Source organism: Oncorhynchus masou, chromosome 12 (assembly GCF_036934945.1).
Source record: "Oncorhynchus masou masou isolate Uvic2021 chromosome 12, UVic_Omas_1.1, whole genome shotgun sequence".
Lineage (NCBI taxonomy): Eukaryota > Metazoa > Chordata > Actinopteri > Salmoniformes > Salmonidae > Oncorhynchus > Oncorhynchus masou.
The window spans coordinates 21,151,047-21,168,117 of NC_088223.1; the positions used below are offsets into that span (position 1 = coordinate 21,151,047).

The 17,071-nt window shown below is 41.6% G+C and overlaps 1 protein-coding gene across 2 annotated transcripts; it reads left to right on the top strand.

Annotated features, from left to right (window-relative positions):
- Positions 1–614: 614 nt before the first annotated feature.
- Positions 615–12,001, top strand: LOC135549682 (otolith matrix protein OMM-64). 2 transcript variants are annotated; one of them, XM_064979878.1, is made up of 23 exons: positions 615–702; positions 1,469–1,530; positions 2,065–2,088; positions 2,249–2,281; positions 2,535–2,585; positions 2,691–2,732; positions 2,963–3,001; positions 3,761–3,796; positions 3,888–3,941; positions 4,492–4,536; positions 5,042–5,089; positions 5,462–5,521; positions 5,749–5,886; positions 6,047–6,082; positions 6,207–6,284; positions 8,401–9,150; positions 9,328–9,543; positions 9,668–9,724; positions 9,821–9,868; positions 10,057–10,104; positions 10,717–10,773; positions 11,032–11,125; positions 11,230–12,001. In XM_064979878.1, exons 1-22 carry the CDS (start codon positions 692–694, stop codon positions 11,070–11,072), a joined length of 1,974 nt encoding a protein of 657 aa, XP_064835950.1. In that variant the 5' UTR covers positions 615–691; the 3' UTR covers positions 11,073–11,125; positions 11,230–12,001. The 2 variants fall into 2 exon arrangements, with proteins under 2 accessions (XP_064835950.1, XP_064835951.1); XM_064979879.1 differs by having other exon boundaries at positions 4,498–4,536.
- The last annotated feature ends 5,070 nt before the right edge of the window (positions 12,002–17,071 follow it).

Sequence of the window (17,071 nt, forward strand, 5' to 3'; positions counted from 1 at the left end):
TTACATAACCTTCATAAATAGCATTGTAGAACCCATTCCTCTACTGCCATTGACTCTCAGTTCACACCATAAAAACATCACAACATACCTACTTTATATCTGGCTACATCATACCCTTACCACTAGATAACTTCTAGGCATGTAGTCTACGAGTAGCCTGCTATGCTAAGAAAAAAGCACAGAGTAAGCACGTGGTTAAAATCCAAGAACATTTCCTGCCTAACCACACATCTGTGTTTTGTTCCCCAGAAGAGCACACCAACCACAGCTCACTTGAGAAACACAATTAAAATCTCACGGGCAAACAAATGAAGTAAAACAACAAAACGATCTACACACCTAAGTGATATGTTTGGGTACTTTGAGAGGGGGGCGGGGTAAGTGTATACTATGAGTATGTGTGAGGGGCTGAATGTTTAGGGGAGAGATATGGGGGATTGATTCAGATCACTGTTTGGAAACACAAACAAAGTTGTCAGAGCCTCTCTCAACCTTATTTTAAAGGAGTGCAATGATGTTCCTCTGCAAGCCCCCTGTGTCTCTCTGTGTGTCTCACAGGCTCTGCCCCCTAGGAGCGGAGGGAGTGGTGAAAGTATAAAACCCCTTGGGTTCCCTCCAGCCAGACTGTAGACCTACTGGAAACTATAGAGACACCTGAGTGTTGCCCCACTGGCTAAACTATCCCATCACAATGTTATCACGGTAAGTGAATACTAACACAAGGATGGCTAGCTTTTGGTATTTATTTTGAACTTACATGTGTGTACGGGTACTTATACAATTACTCAATCTATTTGGACATATATCTGTATTCTTGGGGGAAGTTTTATTTGTCACTCTACATGTAGAATGAAACCTGAGAAGTTTACATCTGATTTGGGTATTTCAATGATGGCAAGAGGGGATAGTTGAATGAATTGTTTTTGTGTGGATCGCAATATGTTGGAGATGTAGTTCTTTTTCTTATTTAAGATTTCCTTGTTCATTTCTAAACTCCAATAACAATAGGATAAAAACCCAATAATGATTGTGGTACGAGATAAAATGATGGGACTCTAGACAGTCTTTAAAAAGCTTTTGAGAAGTCAGAATTTGAGAAAGTCAAAATGTTTAATAAACACCCTGTGTTTGACTTTTCATTATATTACAAAGATAAAGTACATAATCTAACAACTTTTCATTGATGAACTTTTAATTGGTTTTAGTGATCAGTAATTATCCATAAGATATGTTGAACATAAGAACCTTTCCCTGCTGCAAGGTACATATATTCACATGTGTTATAATGCTATGAGCAGGGCAAACACATTTCCTGCAACCTTCCATTCTCAAATAGTCGTTTTAACATGTTCCACTGCCTCTAAAAACCCTAAGATGGCTTCTAGGAGAACACAGACTATCTGTTTGACTAAATGATTGTTTAAAAAGGGAAGTGACCAGTTATATCTCTGTGTTCTTATTCTAACAGACTGTTGATTGTTCCTTTGATCTTTGCTTTGGCTGGTCTTGCTATCTCAGCCCCTGTTAATGGTAAGAAAACATTCAAGTAAACATTCTTCTAAATCATATAAATGTGGGTGAATTTAGAATTCTTCCATCAGTAACTACAGTTTAATAATAATGACAATTTTATAGTTATGTGCACAAGATGTTGTCGAGACGATGGTTTTTATTTAAGTTTAATTTCATTCATCATGCTTCACCTTTCCAGTTATCCAGTTTAAGCTACTCTAAGCTACACTGCAAACATAAAGTGAGCAAATATATAAACCGAAATGACCATGACATAATGTTTAAGTGAGGAGGCTTTTCCAATGTATACTGCGACCTCCATCCATCTCATTGAATCACAATGGGAGTCCTCTGCCTCTCCACAATGGCAGTGTAATCAGAACCCAGGTCACTCTGTGGAGACACAAAAGAGGTCTGTTGTCCTTTGCCTGATGTGGGGTAGAGAGAGGAGTAGTAGGGTGGGCCTCATATATGACCCATTCAAATGGAGCTAGTTCCCCAAACCACTAATCATGCTCCCCTAATGCTATCTAATGCATATTTATTTGACAGATGGGACCGAGGCAGACAATGATGGTAATGTGTAATTCGTGTTTTATCATGACATTCATAATCACCACAACAGTTAGAAAAGTACATGCTAATCAGCTTTGCTAATTAGAAGTGGTTTTCTATTCAGTCTGAACTAGTGTTTATGCTGGTGTAATGACACCATTCCTTGTGCTGTGTGTTTCAGAGAGAGCTGCCCCCCTGCTTGTGCACCTTAAAGGTAAGCACACGGACAACCCCTCCAGTCAAAGCCTACACATATAGGTTACGTATGGATCGCTTCCGATATGTGCTTTGTCGTTTTATTTCATTTCCATTTGAAAACAATGGACTGAAACCTCAACAGTGCTAAAAGTCAAACCATTTGACTGTTGCATAATTGGATACATTAAGATACTGAGTTTTCCAGTTTGGTTTTGGCTTAGCTGGGTGATCATTGGCAAGGGGTGCTATGATACTTTTTTTTGTCTCAGGTGACAAAGATGGCGGAGGCCTCACAGGGAGCCCGGAGGGAGTCTCCACAGGTTTGTACTGACGCCAATGTATCTCCTACCTAATACCTTCTTAACCACTCAAGGTATGCACCATTTTATACCGACGGGAGCTAATAAGAAATCCTCTGTTCACAGGGACCACAGATGGGACTGATTCCAGTAAAGAACTAGCAGGAGGTATGAGGGTCTGGGGATCTTTCCATCAAGGAAGAAGTTAATGTCATCAAGAGTGAATGATGTAGAACCAACTCAACTAGACTTTCAAGGAAACCAACTCTGTAGATTAGAGAACAAGAATGAATATGCCGATTCCCTAAGAAAGTAAAGAAATTCCCCTCACAGTACCATTGAAGAAAGTTCAACATGAGAGAAGGAACGTTGAGCTGTTGATCATGATTTGTTTTTAGGTGCAGTGGATTCCTCACCTGATACAACAGACACCCCAGGTCAGTGTGTGTGCGTGTGTGTGTGTGTGTGTGTGTGTGTGTGTGTGTGTGTGTGTGTGTGTGTGTGTGTGTGTGTGTGTGTGTGTGTGTGTGTGTGTGTGTGTGTGTGTGTGTGTGTGTGTGTGTGTGTGTGTGTGGGGGTGTGGGGGTGTGGGTGGGTGTGGGTGGGTGTGGGTGGGTCTGTTGACAACACATGTTGAGCCGCTCAGACTATAATGTAAGAAACACACACCTCATTCATTAGCCACAATTATCAAAATTACAGCAAATAATTAGTGAGCATACAAAATGGGCCTGCTATAAGACTATAAAAAACCCTTAACTATCCCCTATAGAGGATCTGCAATGGGGGATACTCACATACAGTATAACAACTCCCCCCCCCGAAACAGAGCTAAACAAATGCTTTCTAGACCAGACAGTAAATGTCCAGACAGTAAACCAAAGGGGTCTCAAATCCCAGCCAAAGGTATATCAAGGCTTGCCAAAAACCACGTTTCCCACTTCCCCAAACCTCCTCACGACAGAACACATTGTTTACTTACTGTCATTCTTTAACACCCGCTATAAACTGCATCAGATGTCTTAGAGGAATACATTATCTGAAAGACGGTAAGCCCAATCAAAACCAGTTACCAAGGAAACATGACATGGTAATATTAATCTTACCCAGACAGATTTTAGTACTGAAGAATCCATGGCTAAAACTTCTAATGCCAAACGTCTAATTCTAATTCCAGTTTGTTCTTCATTTATCAGATGCCAGTAGCAGTGATATATTCCCAGACACAAACAGTGAGAAACCAATTCATTTGAATTCAATGAAAAACACTCTATACTAGGGATTTCACAGAGAGCATCATATTCACCCTTCCTTGTCCTACAGACAGAGATACCAGCGTGGAAACTACAGGCAATCCTGATGACTCTGATGCCCCAGGTGAGACCTAGGAGCAAAATACACAAAGGTCAATGATAAGGGTTAAGGGAAAAGGTCGAAATCATTTGATAACAATGCAGGATGTACAGATGCAGTCTTCTATCGTGTCACAGCACTGCGTGCCACACATTAGCCTGAGTGAAAATCTGTGAGAGAAAGTCAGACACACCCTAAAATTATTTCCATGGTGACGATGAGAATGCATGGCATTTGTTGTTTCCCCAGGCCACATTGTTTCCCCAGGCCACATTGGCCTGTGCTGTGCTGTGCTGTGCTGTAATGTGCTTTTTAATTATTATTTTTTTTACAATAGTTACTGCATCTGTCTGTCTACTTTCAAGTGCGAATTGGACAAACCTGGGGGAAGACATATTGCAGCCATACATCTATTGTCAAGCATTAATCAAATAAACCATTTTAGTGGCAGTTAACATCAGCAGCAAATAGATGGCCAAACTACTGTATGGTTATGTAATCATGTTCAATAACAAGGTAGGAAATGATACAGTATTTTCATACCTTCCAATAACATTAATGTCATTATGTTAAGATGCAGCTGAAGCAGTAGGCAGCCAAGATACAACGGATGCAGCTGGTGAGTGAAACAATATGTTTTGAGAGATGTTCTTGCTACCCAATGTCAAAGTTGTCTCATTCTTTTGGACACAACAGTTACTTTAGTCAAAACAAAGATACAAAATGAAAGGCACATTCTTCTAGACTAGAGTTATCATACCTAGTAATATAATAAAATACAAAATGATAGCTCATCTGATACCTAATAATATAATAAAGTACAAAATGATAGTTCATCTGATACATAGTAATATAATGATACAGTAATACTGTTACATTACTAGCACCTTGAGTGGAGTTGCCAACAGCCGGACGCATCCTGTTTTCAGGGATACAGCTTTCTTCAACCCAGCTTCCCTTTCTGCAGAAAGGTGGATGTGGGAACTCCACTCAGGCGTTTCCTTTACTCCTTCTACATTAGGTTACATTATTAGCTGAGTCCACATGGCTACGTTAATGGAGGGATGTAGGGTAGAGCTGATGATGACTGTCAGTACATGATCAAATATGATCTGTTTTTTCAGATGCCTCTGAGGCTGTGGCAGAGACCGTAGACACTTATGATATACCAGGTGAGGGCACATCTTGCAGCACAGAAAGCAATGGCAGACTTCACAACCACTGAGCCTAAATCTTCAAGTCCTTCATCACTGTGAATGATCATTTTGACTTGACATACGTCAATCAATAGATAGACAGATCAACAATAAGTACTGGAATTGTGATACACCCAGTTATTGGATGGGATACTGACCCAGGACTGTTTAGTATAGGTCAAATATAGTGCACCGTGCACTGTATAGTGTATAGGTAATAGGGTGCCATTTGGGACGTACCCTAAAACAATTAACTCATTCTAGACTAGGGCCACAATAACACTCGCCCATGACAAAACGGCCATAAATTGTTTGAATTTTGACACATTTAGTCTGTCTTCACCACAGATACAGATGGTGCTGATGACAGGGAGAAGGTGTCGACAGAGGTGTCAACACAGGATTTGGGTAAGACCCATTCTCTCTGACTTACTTACACAATAACCAAACTCTAACTTCACAGATCATCAGAACATACTAACATTATCATTGTAACAAACATTAGCATTGTAACAGGCATTATCATTATAATAAACATAATCAGTGTAACAAACATCGCTGTAAAAATCAACAGGTCTATGTTGTTAATTAATAAATATAATACATTTATGTTGCTAATTAAATTATGATTTCAGACTCAGCAGGTGTGGATAAGTCTCCAGAAAGTGACTCCACAGAGTCTCCAGGAAGTGACTCCGCAGAGTCTCCAGGAAGTGACTCCACAGAGTCTCCAGGAAGTGACTCCACAGAGTCCCCAGGAAGTGACTCCACAGGTAAAATGTGTTTAAAGCAGACATTGTGACAGTCCTGACACACATACACTGATCCCCCATTCAAAGCATTGATAAGTAGACAATACATTATCCTGTCTAATGAAAATATGATTAGGTACTCATAATAAAACACACAAGCAACTTTTTGTTTCTTTTCAAGATGAAGTGCTGACAGACGTGCAAGCTGACTCTGCTGGTAAGTATGAAGAACAACATCAAGGTTTTATTGTAATGTTGTACTAGACAGGTTCATGGACAATTAAAAGACATCAAATAATAGGTTACGGCAGTTTGATGACATAAATCATGTGTTATTGTAGATGTGACCAGTGATGACATGGATGAGGCCACAGAGACGGACAAAGATGATGATAAGAGTGACGACAAGAGTGATGCAGGTGTGTTTAGTTGACATTTCTGAACTGGACATTGATTGTCTGGGAAACTGTAATTTTGAGCTGTTCTATCCTTCAGTTGGTCATAAACCTGTTTTTGACTTCCCTCTCATCTGCATCCTCTTGGTGCAGATGAAAAGGATGCCGCAGATGAAGAAAAAACGTTAGGTAACGACTCTGCAGGGGAGCTCATTGAAGGTTACGTTAGTCTCTCACCCAAGGGTCATGATAGGGTAGGTCTTACCACTGGCCCCCCAAAAGGCTCAATACTAGGATCTCTCTTGTTCTCACTTGGTTCTACATATTCTACTTCATATAGCCTAACACAGTAGTTCCCAAACTTTTTATAGTCCCATACCCCTTCAAACATTCAACCTCCAGCTGCGTATCCCCTCTAGCACCAGGGTCAACGAACTCTCAAATTTTGTTTTTTGCCATCATTGTAAGCCTGCCACACACACACTATACGATACATTTATTAAACATAAGAATGGCTGTGAGTTTTTGTCACAACCTGGCTCGTGGGATGTGACAAAGAGCACAAATAATTATATAATAATATATAATATAATCAATAATAATAATCAATAATTATGATCTTAATTTAACCATCTTACATACAAAACCTTATTTGTTAATGGAGAATTGTGAATAACGCACGACAGGTTAATGAGAAGGGTGTGCTTGAAAGGATGCACATAAGTCTGCCTGTATTTCGTTGTCATGCTCGTGAGGGCCGAGAATCCACTCTCACATAGGTACGTGGTTGCAAAGGGCATCAGTGTCTTAACAGCACGATTTGCCAAGACAGGATACTCTGAGCGCAGCCCAATCCAGAAATCTGGAAGTGGCTTGTGATTAAATGACATTTTCACAGAATCACTTGTTGCAATTTCGATGAGGCTCTCTTGTTCAAATATTAGTAAGTGGACTGGAGGCAGAGCATGAAAGGGATAACGAATCCAGTTTTTTGTGTCATCCATTTCGGGAAAGCACCTGCGTAATTGCGCACCCGACTCACTCAGGTGCTACGCTATTTCACATTTGACATTGTCCGAAGGCTTGAGTTCATTTGCACACAAAAAAATCATACAAAGATGGAAATACCTGTGTGTTGTCCTTGTTAACGCAGACAGAGAAGAGCTCCAACTTCTTAATCATAGCCTCAATTTTGTCCCGCACATTGAATATAGTTGCAGAGAGTCCCTGTAATCCTAGATTCAGTCTTGTGAGAAACTCTTCATCGTGCAAGTGGTCAGACAAGTGAAAATGACGGTCAGTAAAGAAAACTTTAAGCTCGTCTCTCAATTTAAAAAAAACTTGTCAATACTTTGCCCCTTGATAACCAGCGCATTTCTGTATGTTGTAAAAGCATTATATGGTCACTGCCCATATCATTGCATAGTGCAGAAAATATACGAGAGTTCAGGGGCCTTGCTTTAAAGTTAACCATTTTAACTTTTAGTTTCCAAAACGTTTTTCAAGCTGTCAGGCATTCCCTTGGCAGCAAGAGCCTCTCGGTGGATGCTGCAGTGGACCCAAGTGGTGTCGGGAGCAACTGCTTGCACGCGCATTACCACTCCACTATGTCTCCCTGTCATTGCTTTTGCGCCATCAGTACAGATAACAACATGAGCAGCAGCTACGTTTGGCTACATACGGACCGTTAGTGTAATTCCAGCGAGCGAGTAATGGTTAATGTGATTGGATGTTACTTATTTGACTAGGCTAACTGTATTTGACTTTGTTGTTATTTCGCTGAACACTAGATGGTTAAATTTTATTTTTGGCAGTGAAACGATGCAACTCAGGCAAGAAAATGTATTACCAAATGTTTAGCCCCGTTGGGAAATATAAATGGACGGTTTGAAAATGTGAAAAGAAAAAAAGTAAAAAAAAAATATATATATATATATATATCTATATATATTTATATATATATTTATATATTTATATATATATATATATATATATATATATATTTAAAAAAAATGCGAATCACATTTTTATTTGGCATACCCCCGACGGCATTGTGCGTATCCCTGGGGGTTTGGGAATACCTGCCCTAACAGAACCCTATTCATTACCAGGATGTCTTAACACTCTCACTTGTCTGCAGATGCTGCCACAGACAGAGATGACAGTGATGAGGATAAGGACACTGAACTAGATGGTAAGGCCCGTGCAGAAGACACACAGACAGAGGAAGTGGCAGACAGCGACAGCAAACAAGGCGCTGCAGACTCAGACTCTGACACAGACGATGACTGGCCAGAGAAAGACGTTAAGAACGACTCAGATGACAGCAAGGACACCACCGAAGACGACAAACCAGACAAAGATGATAAGAAAAACAGAGACAGCGCAGACAACAGCAATGATGACAGCGATGAGGTGATCCAGGTCCCCAGGGAGGAACTAGAGCAGCAGGAAATTAACCTGGAGGAGGGAGGAGTGATTGGCAGCCAGGAGGAGACTGTAGCAGCAGACATGGAGGAGGGGAGTGAGGTGGGGGACCAGAAGCCCGGCCCTGAAGACAGCATCGAGGAGGGAAGCCCTGTAGGGAGGCAAGATTTTAAGCATCCACAGGATTCTGAGGAGGCGGAGCTGGAGGCAAATGAGGAGGAGCTGGAGAAGGAGGCAAAGAAGGAGGAGGAGTTGGAGGAGGCAGAGGAGGAGAGGAAACTAAAAACAATAGAGTCCGACAGTCAGGAGGACAGTAAGGATGAAAGTGAGGCTGAACCAGACTCCAACAGTAAAAAGGACATTGGGACCAGCGATGCCCCTGAACCACAAGAGGATGACAGTGAAGAGGACACTGAAGCCCAGCCAGAGGACACTGATGATAGCATGATGAAAGAGCCCAAAGGTGAGGTTACCACTACAAAACCATGGAAATGTAGCTAATAATTAGGCCAGGTCATGTGGTCAGGAAAAACAGCTAATAATGAAAAGTACGTATGTGATTCCATGTAAAAGATGGTGTAGTATTGTTCGTGACAATGGTATTATATTGTGGTAACTGAAACACTTCTTTCTGATATAGATTCTGACGATGCTGAGTCTGACAAAGATGATAAGGACAAGAATGATATGGACAAAGAAGATATGGACAAGGATGATATGGACAAAGATGATATGGACAAAGATGATATGGACAAAGATGATATGGACAAAGATGATATGGACAAAGATGATATGGACAAGGATGATATGGACAAGGATGATATGGACAAAGATGATATGGACAAGGATGCCTCTGGTAAGTCTTTCTATCTTGTGTGTCACTTAATCACCTTGCCTGTTTTTCAGCTGATCCATACAATAGTGAATGAAAGAGTTGTCAAGTAATCTATGTCAAACGGTCCATCATTTTATTTTCATAGACTCAGTGGATGACCAATATGAATCGGATGCAGAACCAGGCGCAGATTCACACACAGGTTTATTTCCTCTGATCCTGAATAATATCACTGGGGCTTTCAAATGGCTTGTTCTTTAGCTGTTGTATCATTCAAATTCATGTTTTTTTCCCACAGATGTCGATGAGATAGATGGGGAAGAAACAATGACTCCAGATTCAGAAGGTAAGGCCCAAAACTGACTTACTTCTTGGGGTAGTTACCAATGAAAGAACCAAGCATTCCAAGGCTTCCTCACCGGGCGAAGAAACAGTGCATTTGTGTTCACCAGTCAACTCAGTCAACGAGCCACAAAATAAACACATCTTTTGTCCTTGTGACTTTTCTGATCAGATGTCTGTTTGTTTGAACAGAGTTAATGAAGTCTGGTGAGATGGACTCGGTTGTCGAGGCAACTGAAGGTAAGAGAGGAGACAGGGCTGCCCTGCCTGATGCCTCCCACAGCTCACATCAATAGACCCTATGCAGACACAAACATGAATCCGCCCGTACGCACACACAAACACGCACACACACACATACACAGGAATCCAGGGCACTTTGCTGTGGCTAGACCAGTTAAATAAACAACTCTAATGAACTCACCAGAGGTTTGGTGTGGAGTACTGGCTGTGCCTGTGCTAAATTGCTTTGTGCTAAACCCCCCCCCCCCCCTTTAGTGAATAAAGTTAAAAACTTGTTTATAGCTCATTTTCAGTTAACTACCCATACACAGACACACATTATTGCTTACAGACAGGCAGACAGACAGACAGACAGACAGACAGACAGACAGACAGACAGACAGACACACACACACACACACACACACACACACACACACACACACACACACACACACACACACACACACACACACACACACACACACACACACACACACACACACACACATTTATCCAAAGCACTTGATGAGCTGGGAATGACAAATATGAGGAAGTGACAGAGCAACACACAGATGACAGAAAGTTATTGGAATAAATGTGTTTTTTTTTCTCTCTCGGCCGTTCCAGCTGACATTCTGGACCAACCAGACCAACAGGATGACATGACACAGGGCGCCTCGCAGGGTAATGTCAGCAAAACACTGCAACACACCAAACCATGTCAGCACTTTTAATATATAATAATATATGCAGTTTACCAGACGCTTTTATCCAAATGGACTTAGTCATGCGTGCATCCATTTTATGTGCGCACATTTTCCATTTCCATTACATACTTATTTGACCCGTCTCTCACTCTGACATACATTTATTGTACGGTATGATGCAGTCAGATGCTGTTGTATTCACTTCTATGTACTGTATATCTCATTTGATTTACAGCCGCTGATGCTGCTGCCACCGCCCTGGCAGCCCAGTCTTAGCCCTGTGGGTTGAGCCCACAGCACGCTGTGGATGGAATCAGACATTTTGTTAGGTACCTAAAGCCCATTGATTTGTACTTACTAATGAGAGGAGAGGTATCCTGTACATTGAAATAATATATATAATCATTTCACATTCCGTCTCCTTTCATTGCAGACCCATCATGGTGATTCTCACAGAAAACTGACAACAAGCAATATCAACAAAAACTTTAGTCAAATGTTGCTCTTAAGTTCCTTAACCCTCTTTTGCCACTCAAAATGGTGGTGTGTGCAGTGTCTATGAGGATACAATTAAATTATTCGACTTTTTTTGGTGTACATTACATTTTTACCCACTTTTTGACTGTATTGTTTTTTGGGTAGTTGGACATTGAATCATGAAGAATGTCAACTTTGTTTTTTGTTAAAGACATTTTATGTAGTTACACTCCTGTCGTATCAACTTGCATATTGATAAAATGGTCACTATGTTCTCTTACAATGCCCTTGAGAATACCAGAAGTCAGTTTTTTAATTCAGTCATTGTAGGTTTGCTATGTTTCTGCAGGGTTCCTACAGGTTTTGTATGATGCATTGATGTCTCAGTCCTTGACAGAAAGCTCATTTGGCACGTTGTCCTTCTCACTGATAACAGCTGCTACATTTGAAAAATAACTCAGACTGACTCACAGCTCAACATTCGTTTTTAAATTATGAAAAACATTAGGTCATTTATACAAAATGAAGTGTACATACATTTAATGACACAACAATGTCTTTGATAAGGTATACAAAACAAATCTATAGAGAAAGTACTAAAAACGTGTGATCTACATTGGTCGGAAAATTGTAAAATAACAATTGTATAGACATAATGAGAATGTCATTTGAATATGTACACAGGGGGGAATCTAATAAAGACTGAGTAGTCAGCAAGTTTTTGGGGATAAAAAGCTGTATATGTGTGTGTTTTTGTGAATCAGCGGATGAAACGAGTAGCCGGTAAGAAGCCAACTCACAGACTCCCAGGACTTTCAAATCATGTGGTATTTGTCACATGCTTTGTAAAGAACAGGCGAAATGCATACTTTACAATAATATCAACTATAAATAATATGATAACATCAAATGTATACAATACAATATCATAATAATAATCAATAGAGTTACGAGAATTTGACACACATGTCAAGTTCAATAGCCATGTTTTGAAGTTGCAAAGTCCTACATCTGGGGTCTGATAACATAGCACACTTGTAACCGACACAGTAATAAAAGGGACCATGCCAATGACAATGATGACATGAAGAAGAAGCGTGAAGTGGCCTGGTAGCAATCACTGTTTAGCTACAGGTAAGGCAGGGCCAGTGGACACAAGTTTCTCCTAAACTGTATCTTGAGACGTTCGATCAACTGTGTCGAGTAGTGTACAACACTCCTATTCCTGACAAAGCTTTCATTCTAGATGGATAGCGCCACGCCCTACTTTCCTTTCAACCAAGTCAGTGCCACTGTGGCGTTTGTCTTCTAAGAAAGCAGCATGCCATTGGCATTGCTTATTTACGCATTCCTTAACCTTGTCCTAAGATATCCTTCTCCGAGCAAAAGCAGGGAATCCAGCGCACACAAAATCAATGCATTGTTTTTTTAAATGTCTTACACACTGAGTATAACACACATTATGAACACCTTCCTAATATTGAGCCCCCCCCCCCCAAGTTGGCTGGATGTCCTTTGGGTGGTGGTGGACCATTCTTGAAAACCCCAGCAGCGTTGCAGTTCTTGACACAAACTGGTGCGACTGGCACCTACTACCATACCCCGTTGAAAGGCACTTAAATCTTTTGTCTTTCTCATTCACCCTCTGAATGGCACACATACACAATCCATGTCTCAATTGTCTCAAGGCTTAAAACTCCTTCTTTAACCTGTCACCTCCCCTTCATCTACACTGATTGACGTGACATCAATAAGGGACCATAGCTTTCATTTGGATTCCATCCACATCGACGGGGCTGTTGTGGAGCAGGTCGAGAGCTTCATGTTCCTCGGTTTCCACATAACTAAGGAACTATCATGGTCCACACACATCAACAAAGTCGTGAAGAGGGCAAGACAATGCCTCTTCCCCCTCAGGAGGCTGAAAATATTTGGCATGGGCCCTCAGATCTTCAAAACGTTCTACAGCTGCACCATTGAGAGCATCTTGACTGGCTGCATCACCGCTTGGTATGGAAACTTCTCTGCATCCGACCGCAAGGCGCTACACAGGGTAGTGTGTACGGCCCAGTACATCACTGGAGCCACACTCCCTGCCATCCAGGACCTCTATACCAGGAGGTGTCAAAGACTCCAGCCACCCAAGTCATAGAGCTTTCTCTCTAATACCTCATGGCAAGCAGTACCGATGCAACAAGTCTGGAAACAACAGGACCCTGAACAGCTTCCACCCCAAGCTATTAGACTGCTAAATAGTCAGTTAAATAGTTAACCAATAGCTACACGGAATATCTGCATTCACCCCTTTTGCTCTAACTTTTTGTCTCATCACATATGCTGCTGCTACTGTCTATGATCTATCCTGTTGCCTAGTCACTCTATTCCTGGTTATATTTGCATATATATCTGTAACGATGTGCGCTGAGAGCTGGGAAGCAAGTTCAGGGAGTGAGTGTTTTAATAAATAAACACAATGTAATACAGAAACAAGAAACACTAACAGCACACTTCTGGGGAAGGTACCCAAGGGAGTGACATATATAGGGGAAGGTACCAAAGGGAGCGACATATACAGGGAAGGAACCAAAGGGAGTGACATATATAGGGAAGGAACCAAAGGGAGCGACATATATAGGGAAGGAACCAAAGGGAGTGACATATATAGGGAAGGAACCAAAGGGAGTGTGCTCTCTCTGACCCCCTTGTGGAGGATGGTTGAATGGGCTCAACCCTTCATTTTTTATTTACCTTTATTTTACTAGGCAAGTCAGATAAGAACAAATTCTTATTTTCAATGACGGCCTAGGAACAGTGGGTTAACACCCTGTTCAGGGGCAGAACGACAGATTTTGTACCTTGTCAGCTCGGGGATTTGAACTTGCAACCTTTCGGTTAATGGCCCAATGCTCTAACCACTAGGCTACACTGCCGCCCCATTCATCACACTCTCCCGAAAGTAGATTTCTATACGTCTCCTCTGAACTTTTAATGACAAATTCCCAAACTTAAGGCCATAACAATTTATGATTATGAGTCTCTCTTTAGCACAGTGCAACCAGGAAGAGCTTGACATCAAATGACACTTTCCGACAGCAGTTTGCAGCAGTTTGTGTCCCATTGGACTCCAGCATATTTACAACAGATTTCATACAGAAATGGAATATCCCTTAACTGGGGTCAACCTCTAAGAGAAAGCAGACAGAGATATGTAGATACATACCTGCAGAGACATAGAGACAGTGACACAGAGAGAGAGACAGAGAGAGAGAGACAGACAGACAGAGAGACATAGAGACAGAGAGACAGAGAGACAGAGAGACAGACAGAGAGACAGAGAGACAGAGAGAGAGAGAGAGAGAGAGAGAGAGAGAGAGAGAGAGAGACAGAGAGGAGGGGATATTATGTTATCAAAGTTTGGGTTTTGATGTCATCCAGTGGACTAGATCGCTTGACCCAACCGCAAAAGAGCTGTTTAGAAGGGCTCAAGTTCCCACGTGGCTCCTCCAAAGGGCCCCTGAAGCCTGGAGGCCTTCTCACGTTACAAATAAACCAAACCTGGTGGTCCAGACCGGACGCAGCCTGCATGGAGACGGAGGAAGAGGAGGAGAAAGAGGAGGAGATGGGAGGTGAACCAAAGACAAAAGTCTCCAAACAGCTCAGAACAAAGAGTCTGTGCCCTGCCAGACGACGAAATGGGGGTGGCCACTGAAGCTTGACCCCCCTCCCCCCACAACCCCCTTAAACCTACATTAGTAGCAAACCTCCCCCATGCTACTTTCCCAAAGAATCGAGCGGGCGGAGGAGCCCCAGAAACTGCAGTAATGTTATACCGGTACTTTAATTTGAGGTGTAAGAGGTTTTAAACACCTGCTACCTGATGGAAGGTATGATATCGGTGAGAAATGTGCTACCTTTTACCTGTAAAGTGGCATCTCCAGTAAATGGCTTACTTGCCTTACACTTCTGTCCATGGGTAGGGTGCATTCAGAAGTAAAAGTGATCTCATTTTAGGCACTGGAAGTCCCTCTCAACAGAGAATGTCTTCAACAGTGTCTACATCAAGAACACTAGAAGCAGTATACAGTATCATTCTTTAGCTAGTTGGGGCCTGTATTCAACCCCGAGGGCCAATCCTGAATTACTTTGACAAACCTTTTTCTCTGTCATTTAATAGGTGATAAAACTAAGGTGATTAAAGGGGGAGGGGGGATTGAGACCATATATTATGATCCGATGTTCACTCTATCTATAAGAAGAATGTTAGAGAGCCTGCAGCCTAGAGAGGTTACAGTCAGATTCAGATGTTTGTTGTTTGTTCCGTTTGTCCCTAGTGGTTCTTTGTTTTCTTTTAGACAGATTTTTTGTTTGAGGTTCTTTTATTAATCTCTTTTATTACCTTGTGATGTTTTTTGATCTCCTTTATGTTAATACTGCACTTTAAATAAAGTTTGATTTGATTACAATTTGATTCCTCCCATAGAGATAAATTACAAGCTGATATATGACCACTCCACTGCCAGTCATTTGAGAAATATCTCATAATACCACAAAGAATGACTCCTTCAGGAGGATCAGAGATGGCTCGTGACCACCAGGACAAAAAGCACTAACAGGATTTGAGATCAACCTGAGATGGCATGGTAACATGAGAAGGATGAAGTGTGTGAGTGTGTGTGTGTGTGCGCGTGCATGTGTGTGTGTGCGCATGCGTGTGTGTGTATGTGTGTGTGTGTGTGTGTGTGTGTGTGTGTGTGTGTGTGTGTGTGTGTGTGTGTGTGTGTGTCTGTCTGTAAGCAATAATGTGTGTCTGTGTATGGGTAGTTAACTGAAAATGAGCTATAAACAAGTTTTTAACTTTATTCACTATTTATCAAAATTACCCAAATGCCTTGTAGGTTAAAATGTTAAATGCACTGTAGAGCTACTACAAATGTAGAATGCAAACTTAGACTAAATGTTTCAAGGATGCTTTGCCAAATGAATAATCTGTCTCTGATATTTCACAGCCTACAATAAATAGTATTTTCCTTTCTTCTCCATCGCTCATACTTCACTACAAAGTCATTACACTGAAGATGAATATTCTCTGTTGGTACAATCCAGTTTGTGCATGTGTATCACTCACTTGCTCTACCAACAAGCTTCAGTTAACGCAACCTCAATCCAGTCTAGAACCCATAGCTTCCGTCTGCCATATCCACTGGACGTGAGTCTGAGTGGTCTGACTAGTAAGACATCAGTTACCCCCAGTAAAGACAGACTACATCTGCACTGGTTCCCCTTTGAGGAGGATGCTGGATCGATCCATCAGCCAGTCAGACCTCTAATCTCGTCCGTCACCCAAGCTTGGCTCCAAGGCCACTATGGTTTCAACCCACAACAGCAATCCATTGTCCCAGCTCAAGGAGCCTAGCAGTCACATGAGCTGGTGAGGGGGGGGGACATGGATCTAGCTAAGAGGAATCTTGGCAAAAGGCTGACAGGGTCTATCACACTATAATAAGGCAGCCTTTCTATATGTCCTCCTCATCAACCCTGTTATTTTGATATCCAAAAGGAGAAAGGGTCGCATCTCCTGCAGACACACTGTGAGTACCAGTCCCAAACCTTGTAAAGGAATTTAGGCCATGGTGCTGGTTCTGTTCAGTTATTGTTGCTTGGCTACTGAACAACTAGAACATAAGAACTGGCTACTAGAACACAAGCACAATAACTTTTCTCTGTATTCTACACGTGTACTACATTGAAAATGTCTCAAATTAACTTCAAATAGCCAAAGTCAAGACACGGTTGATGCT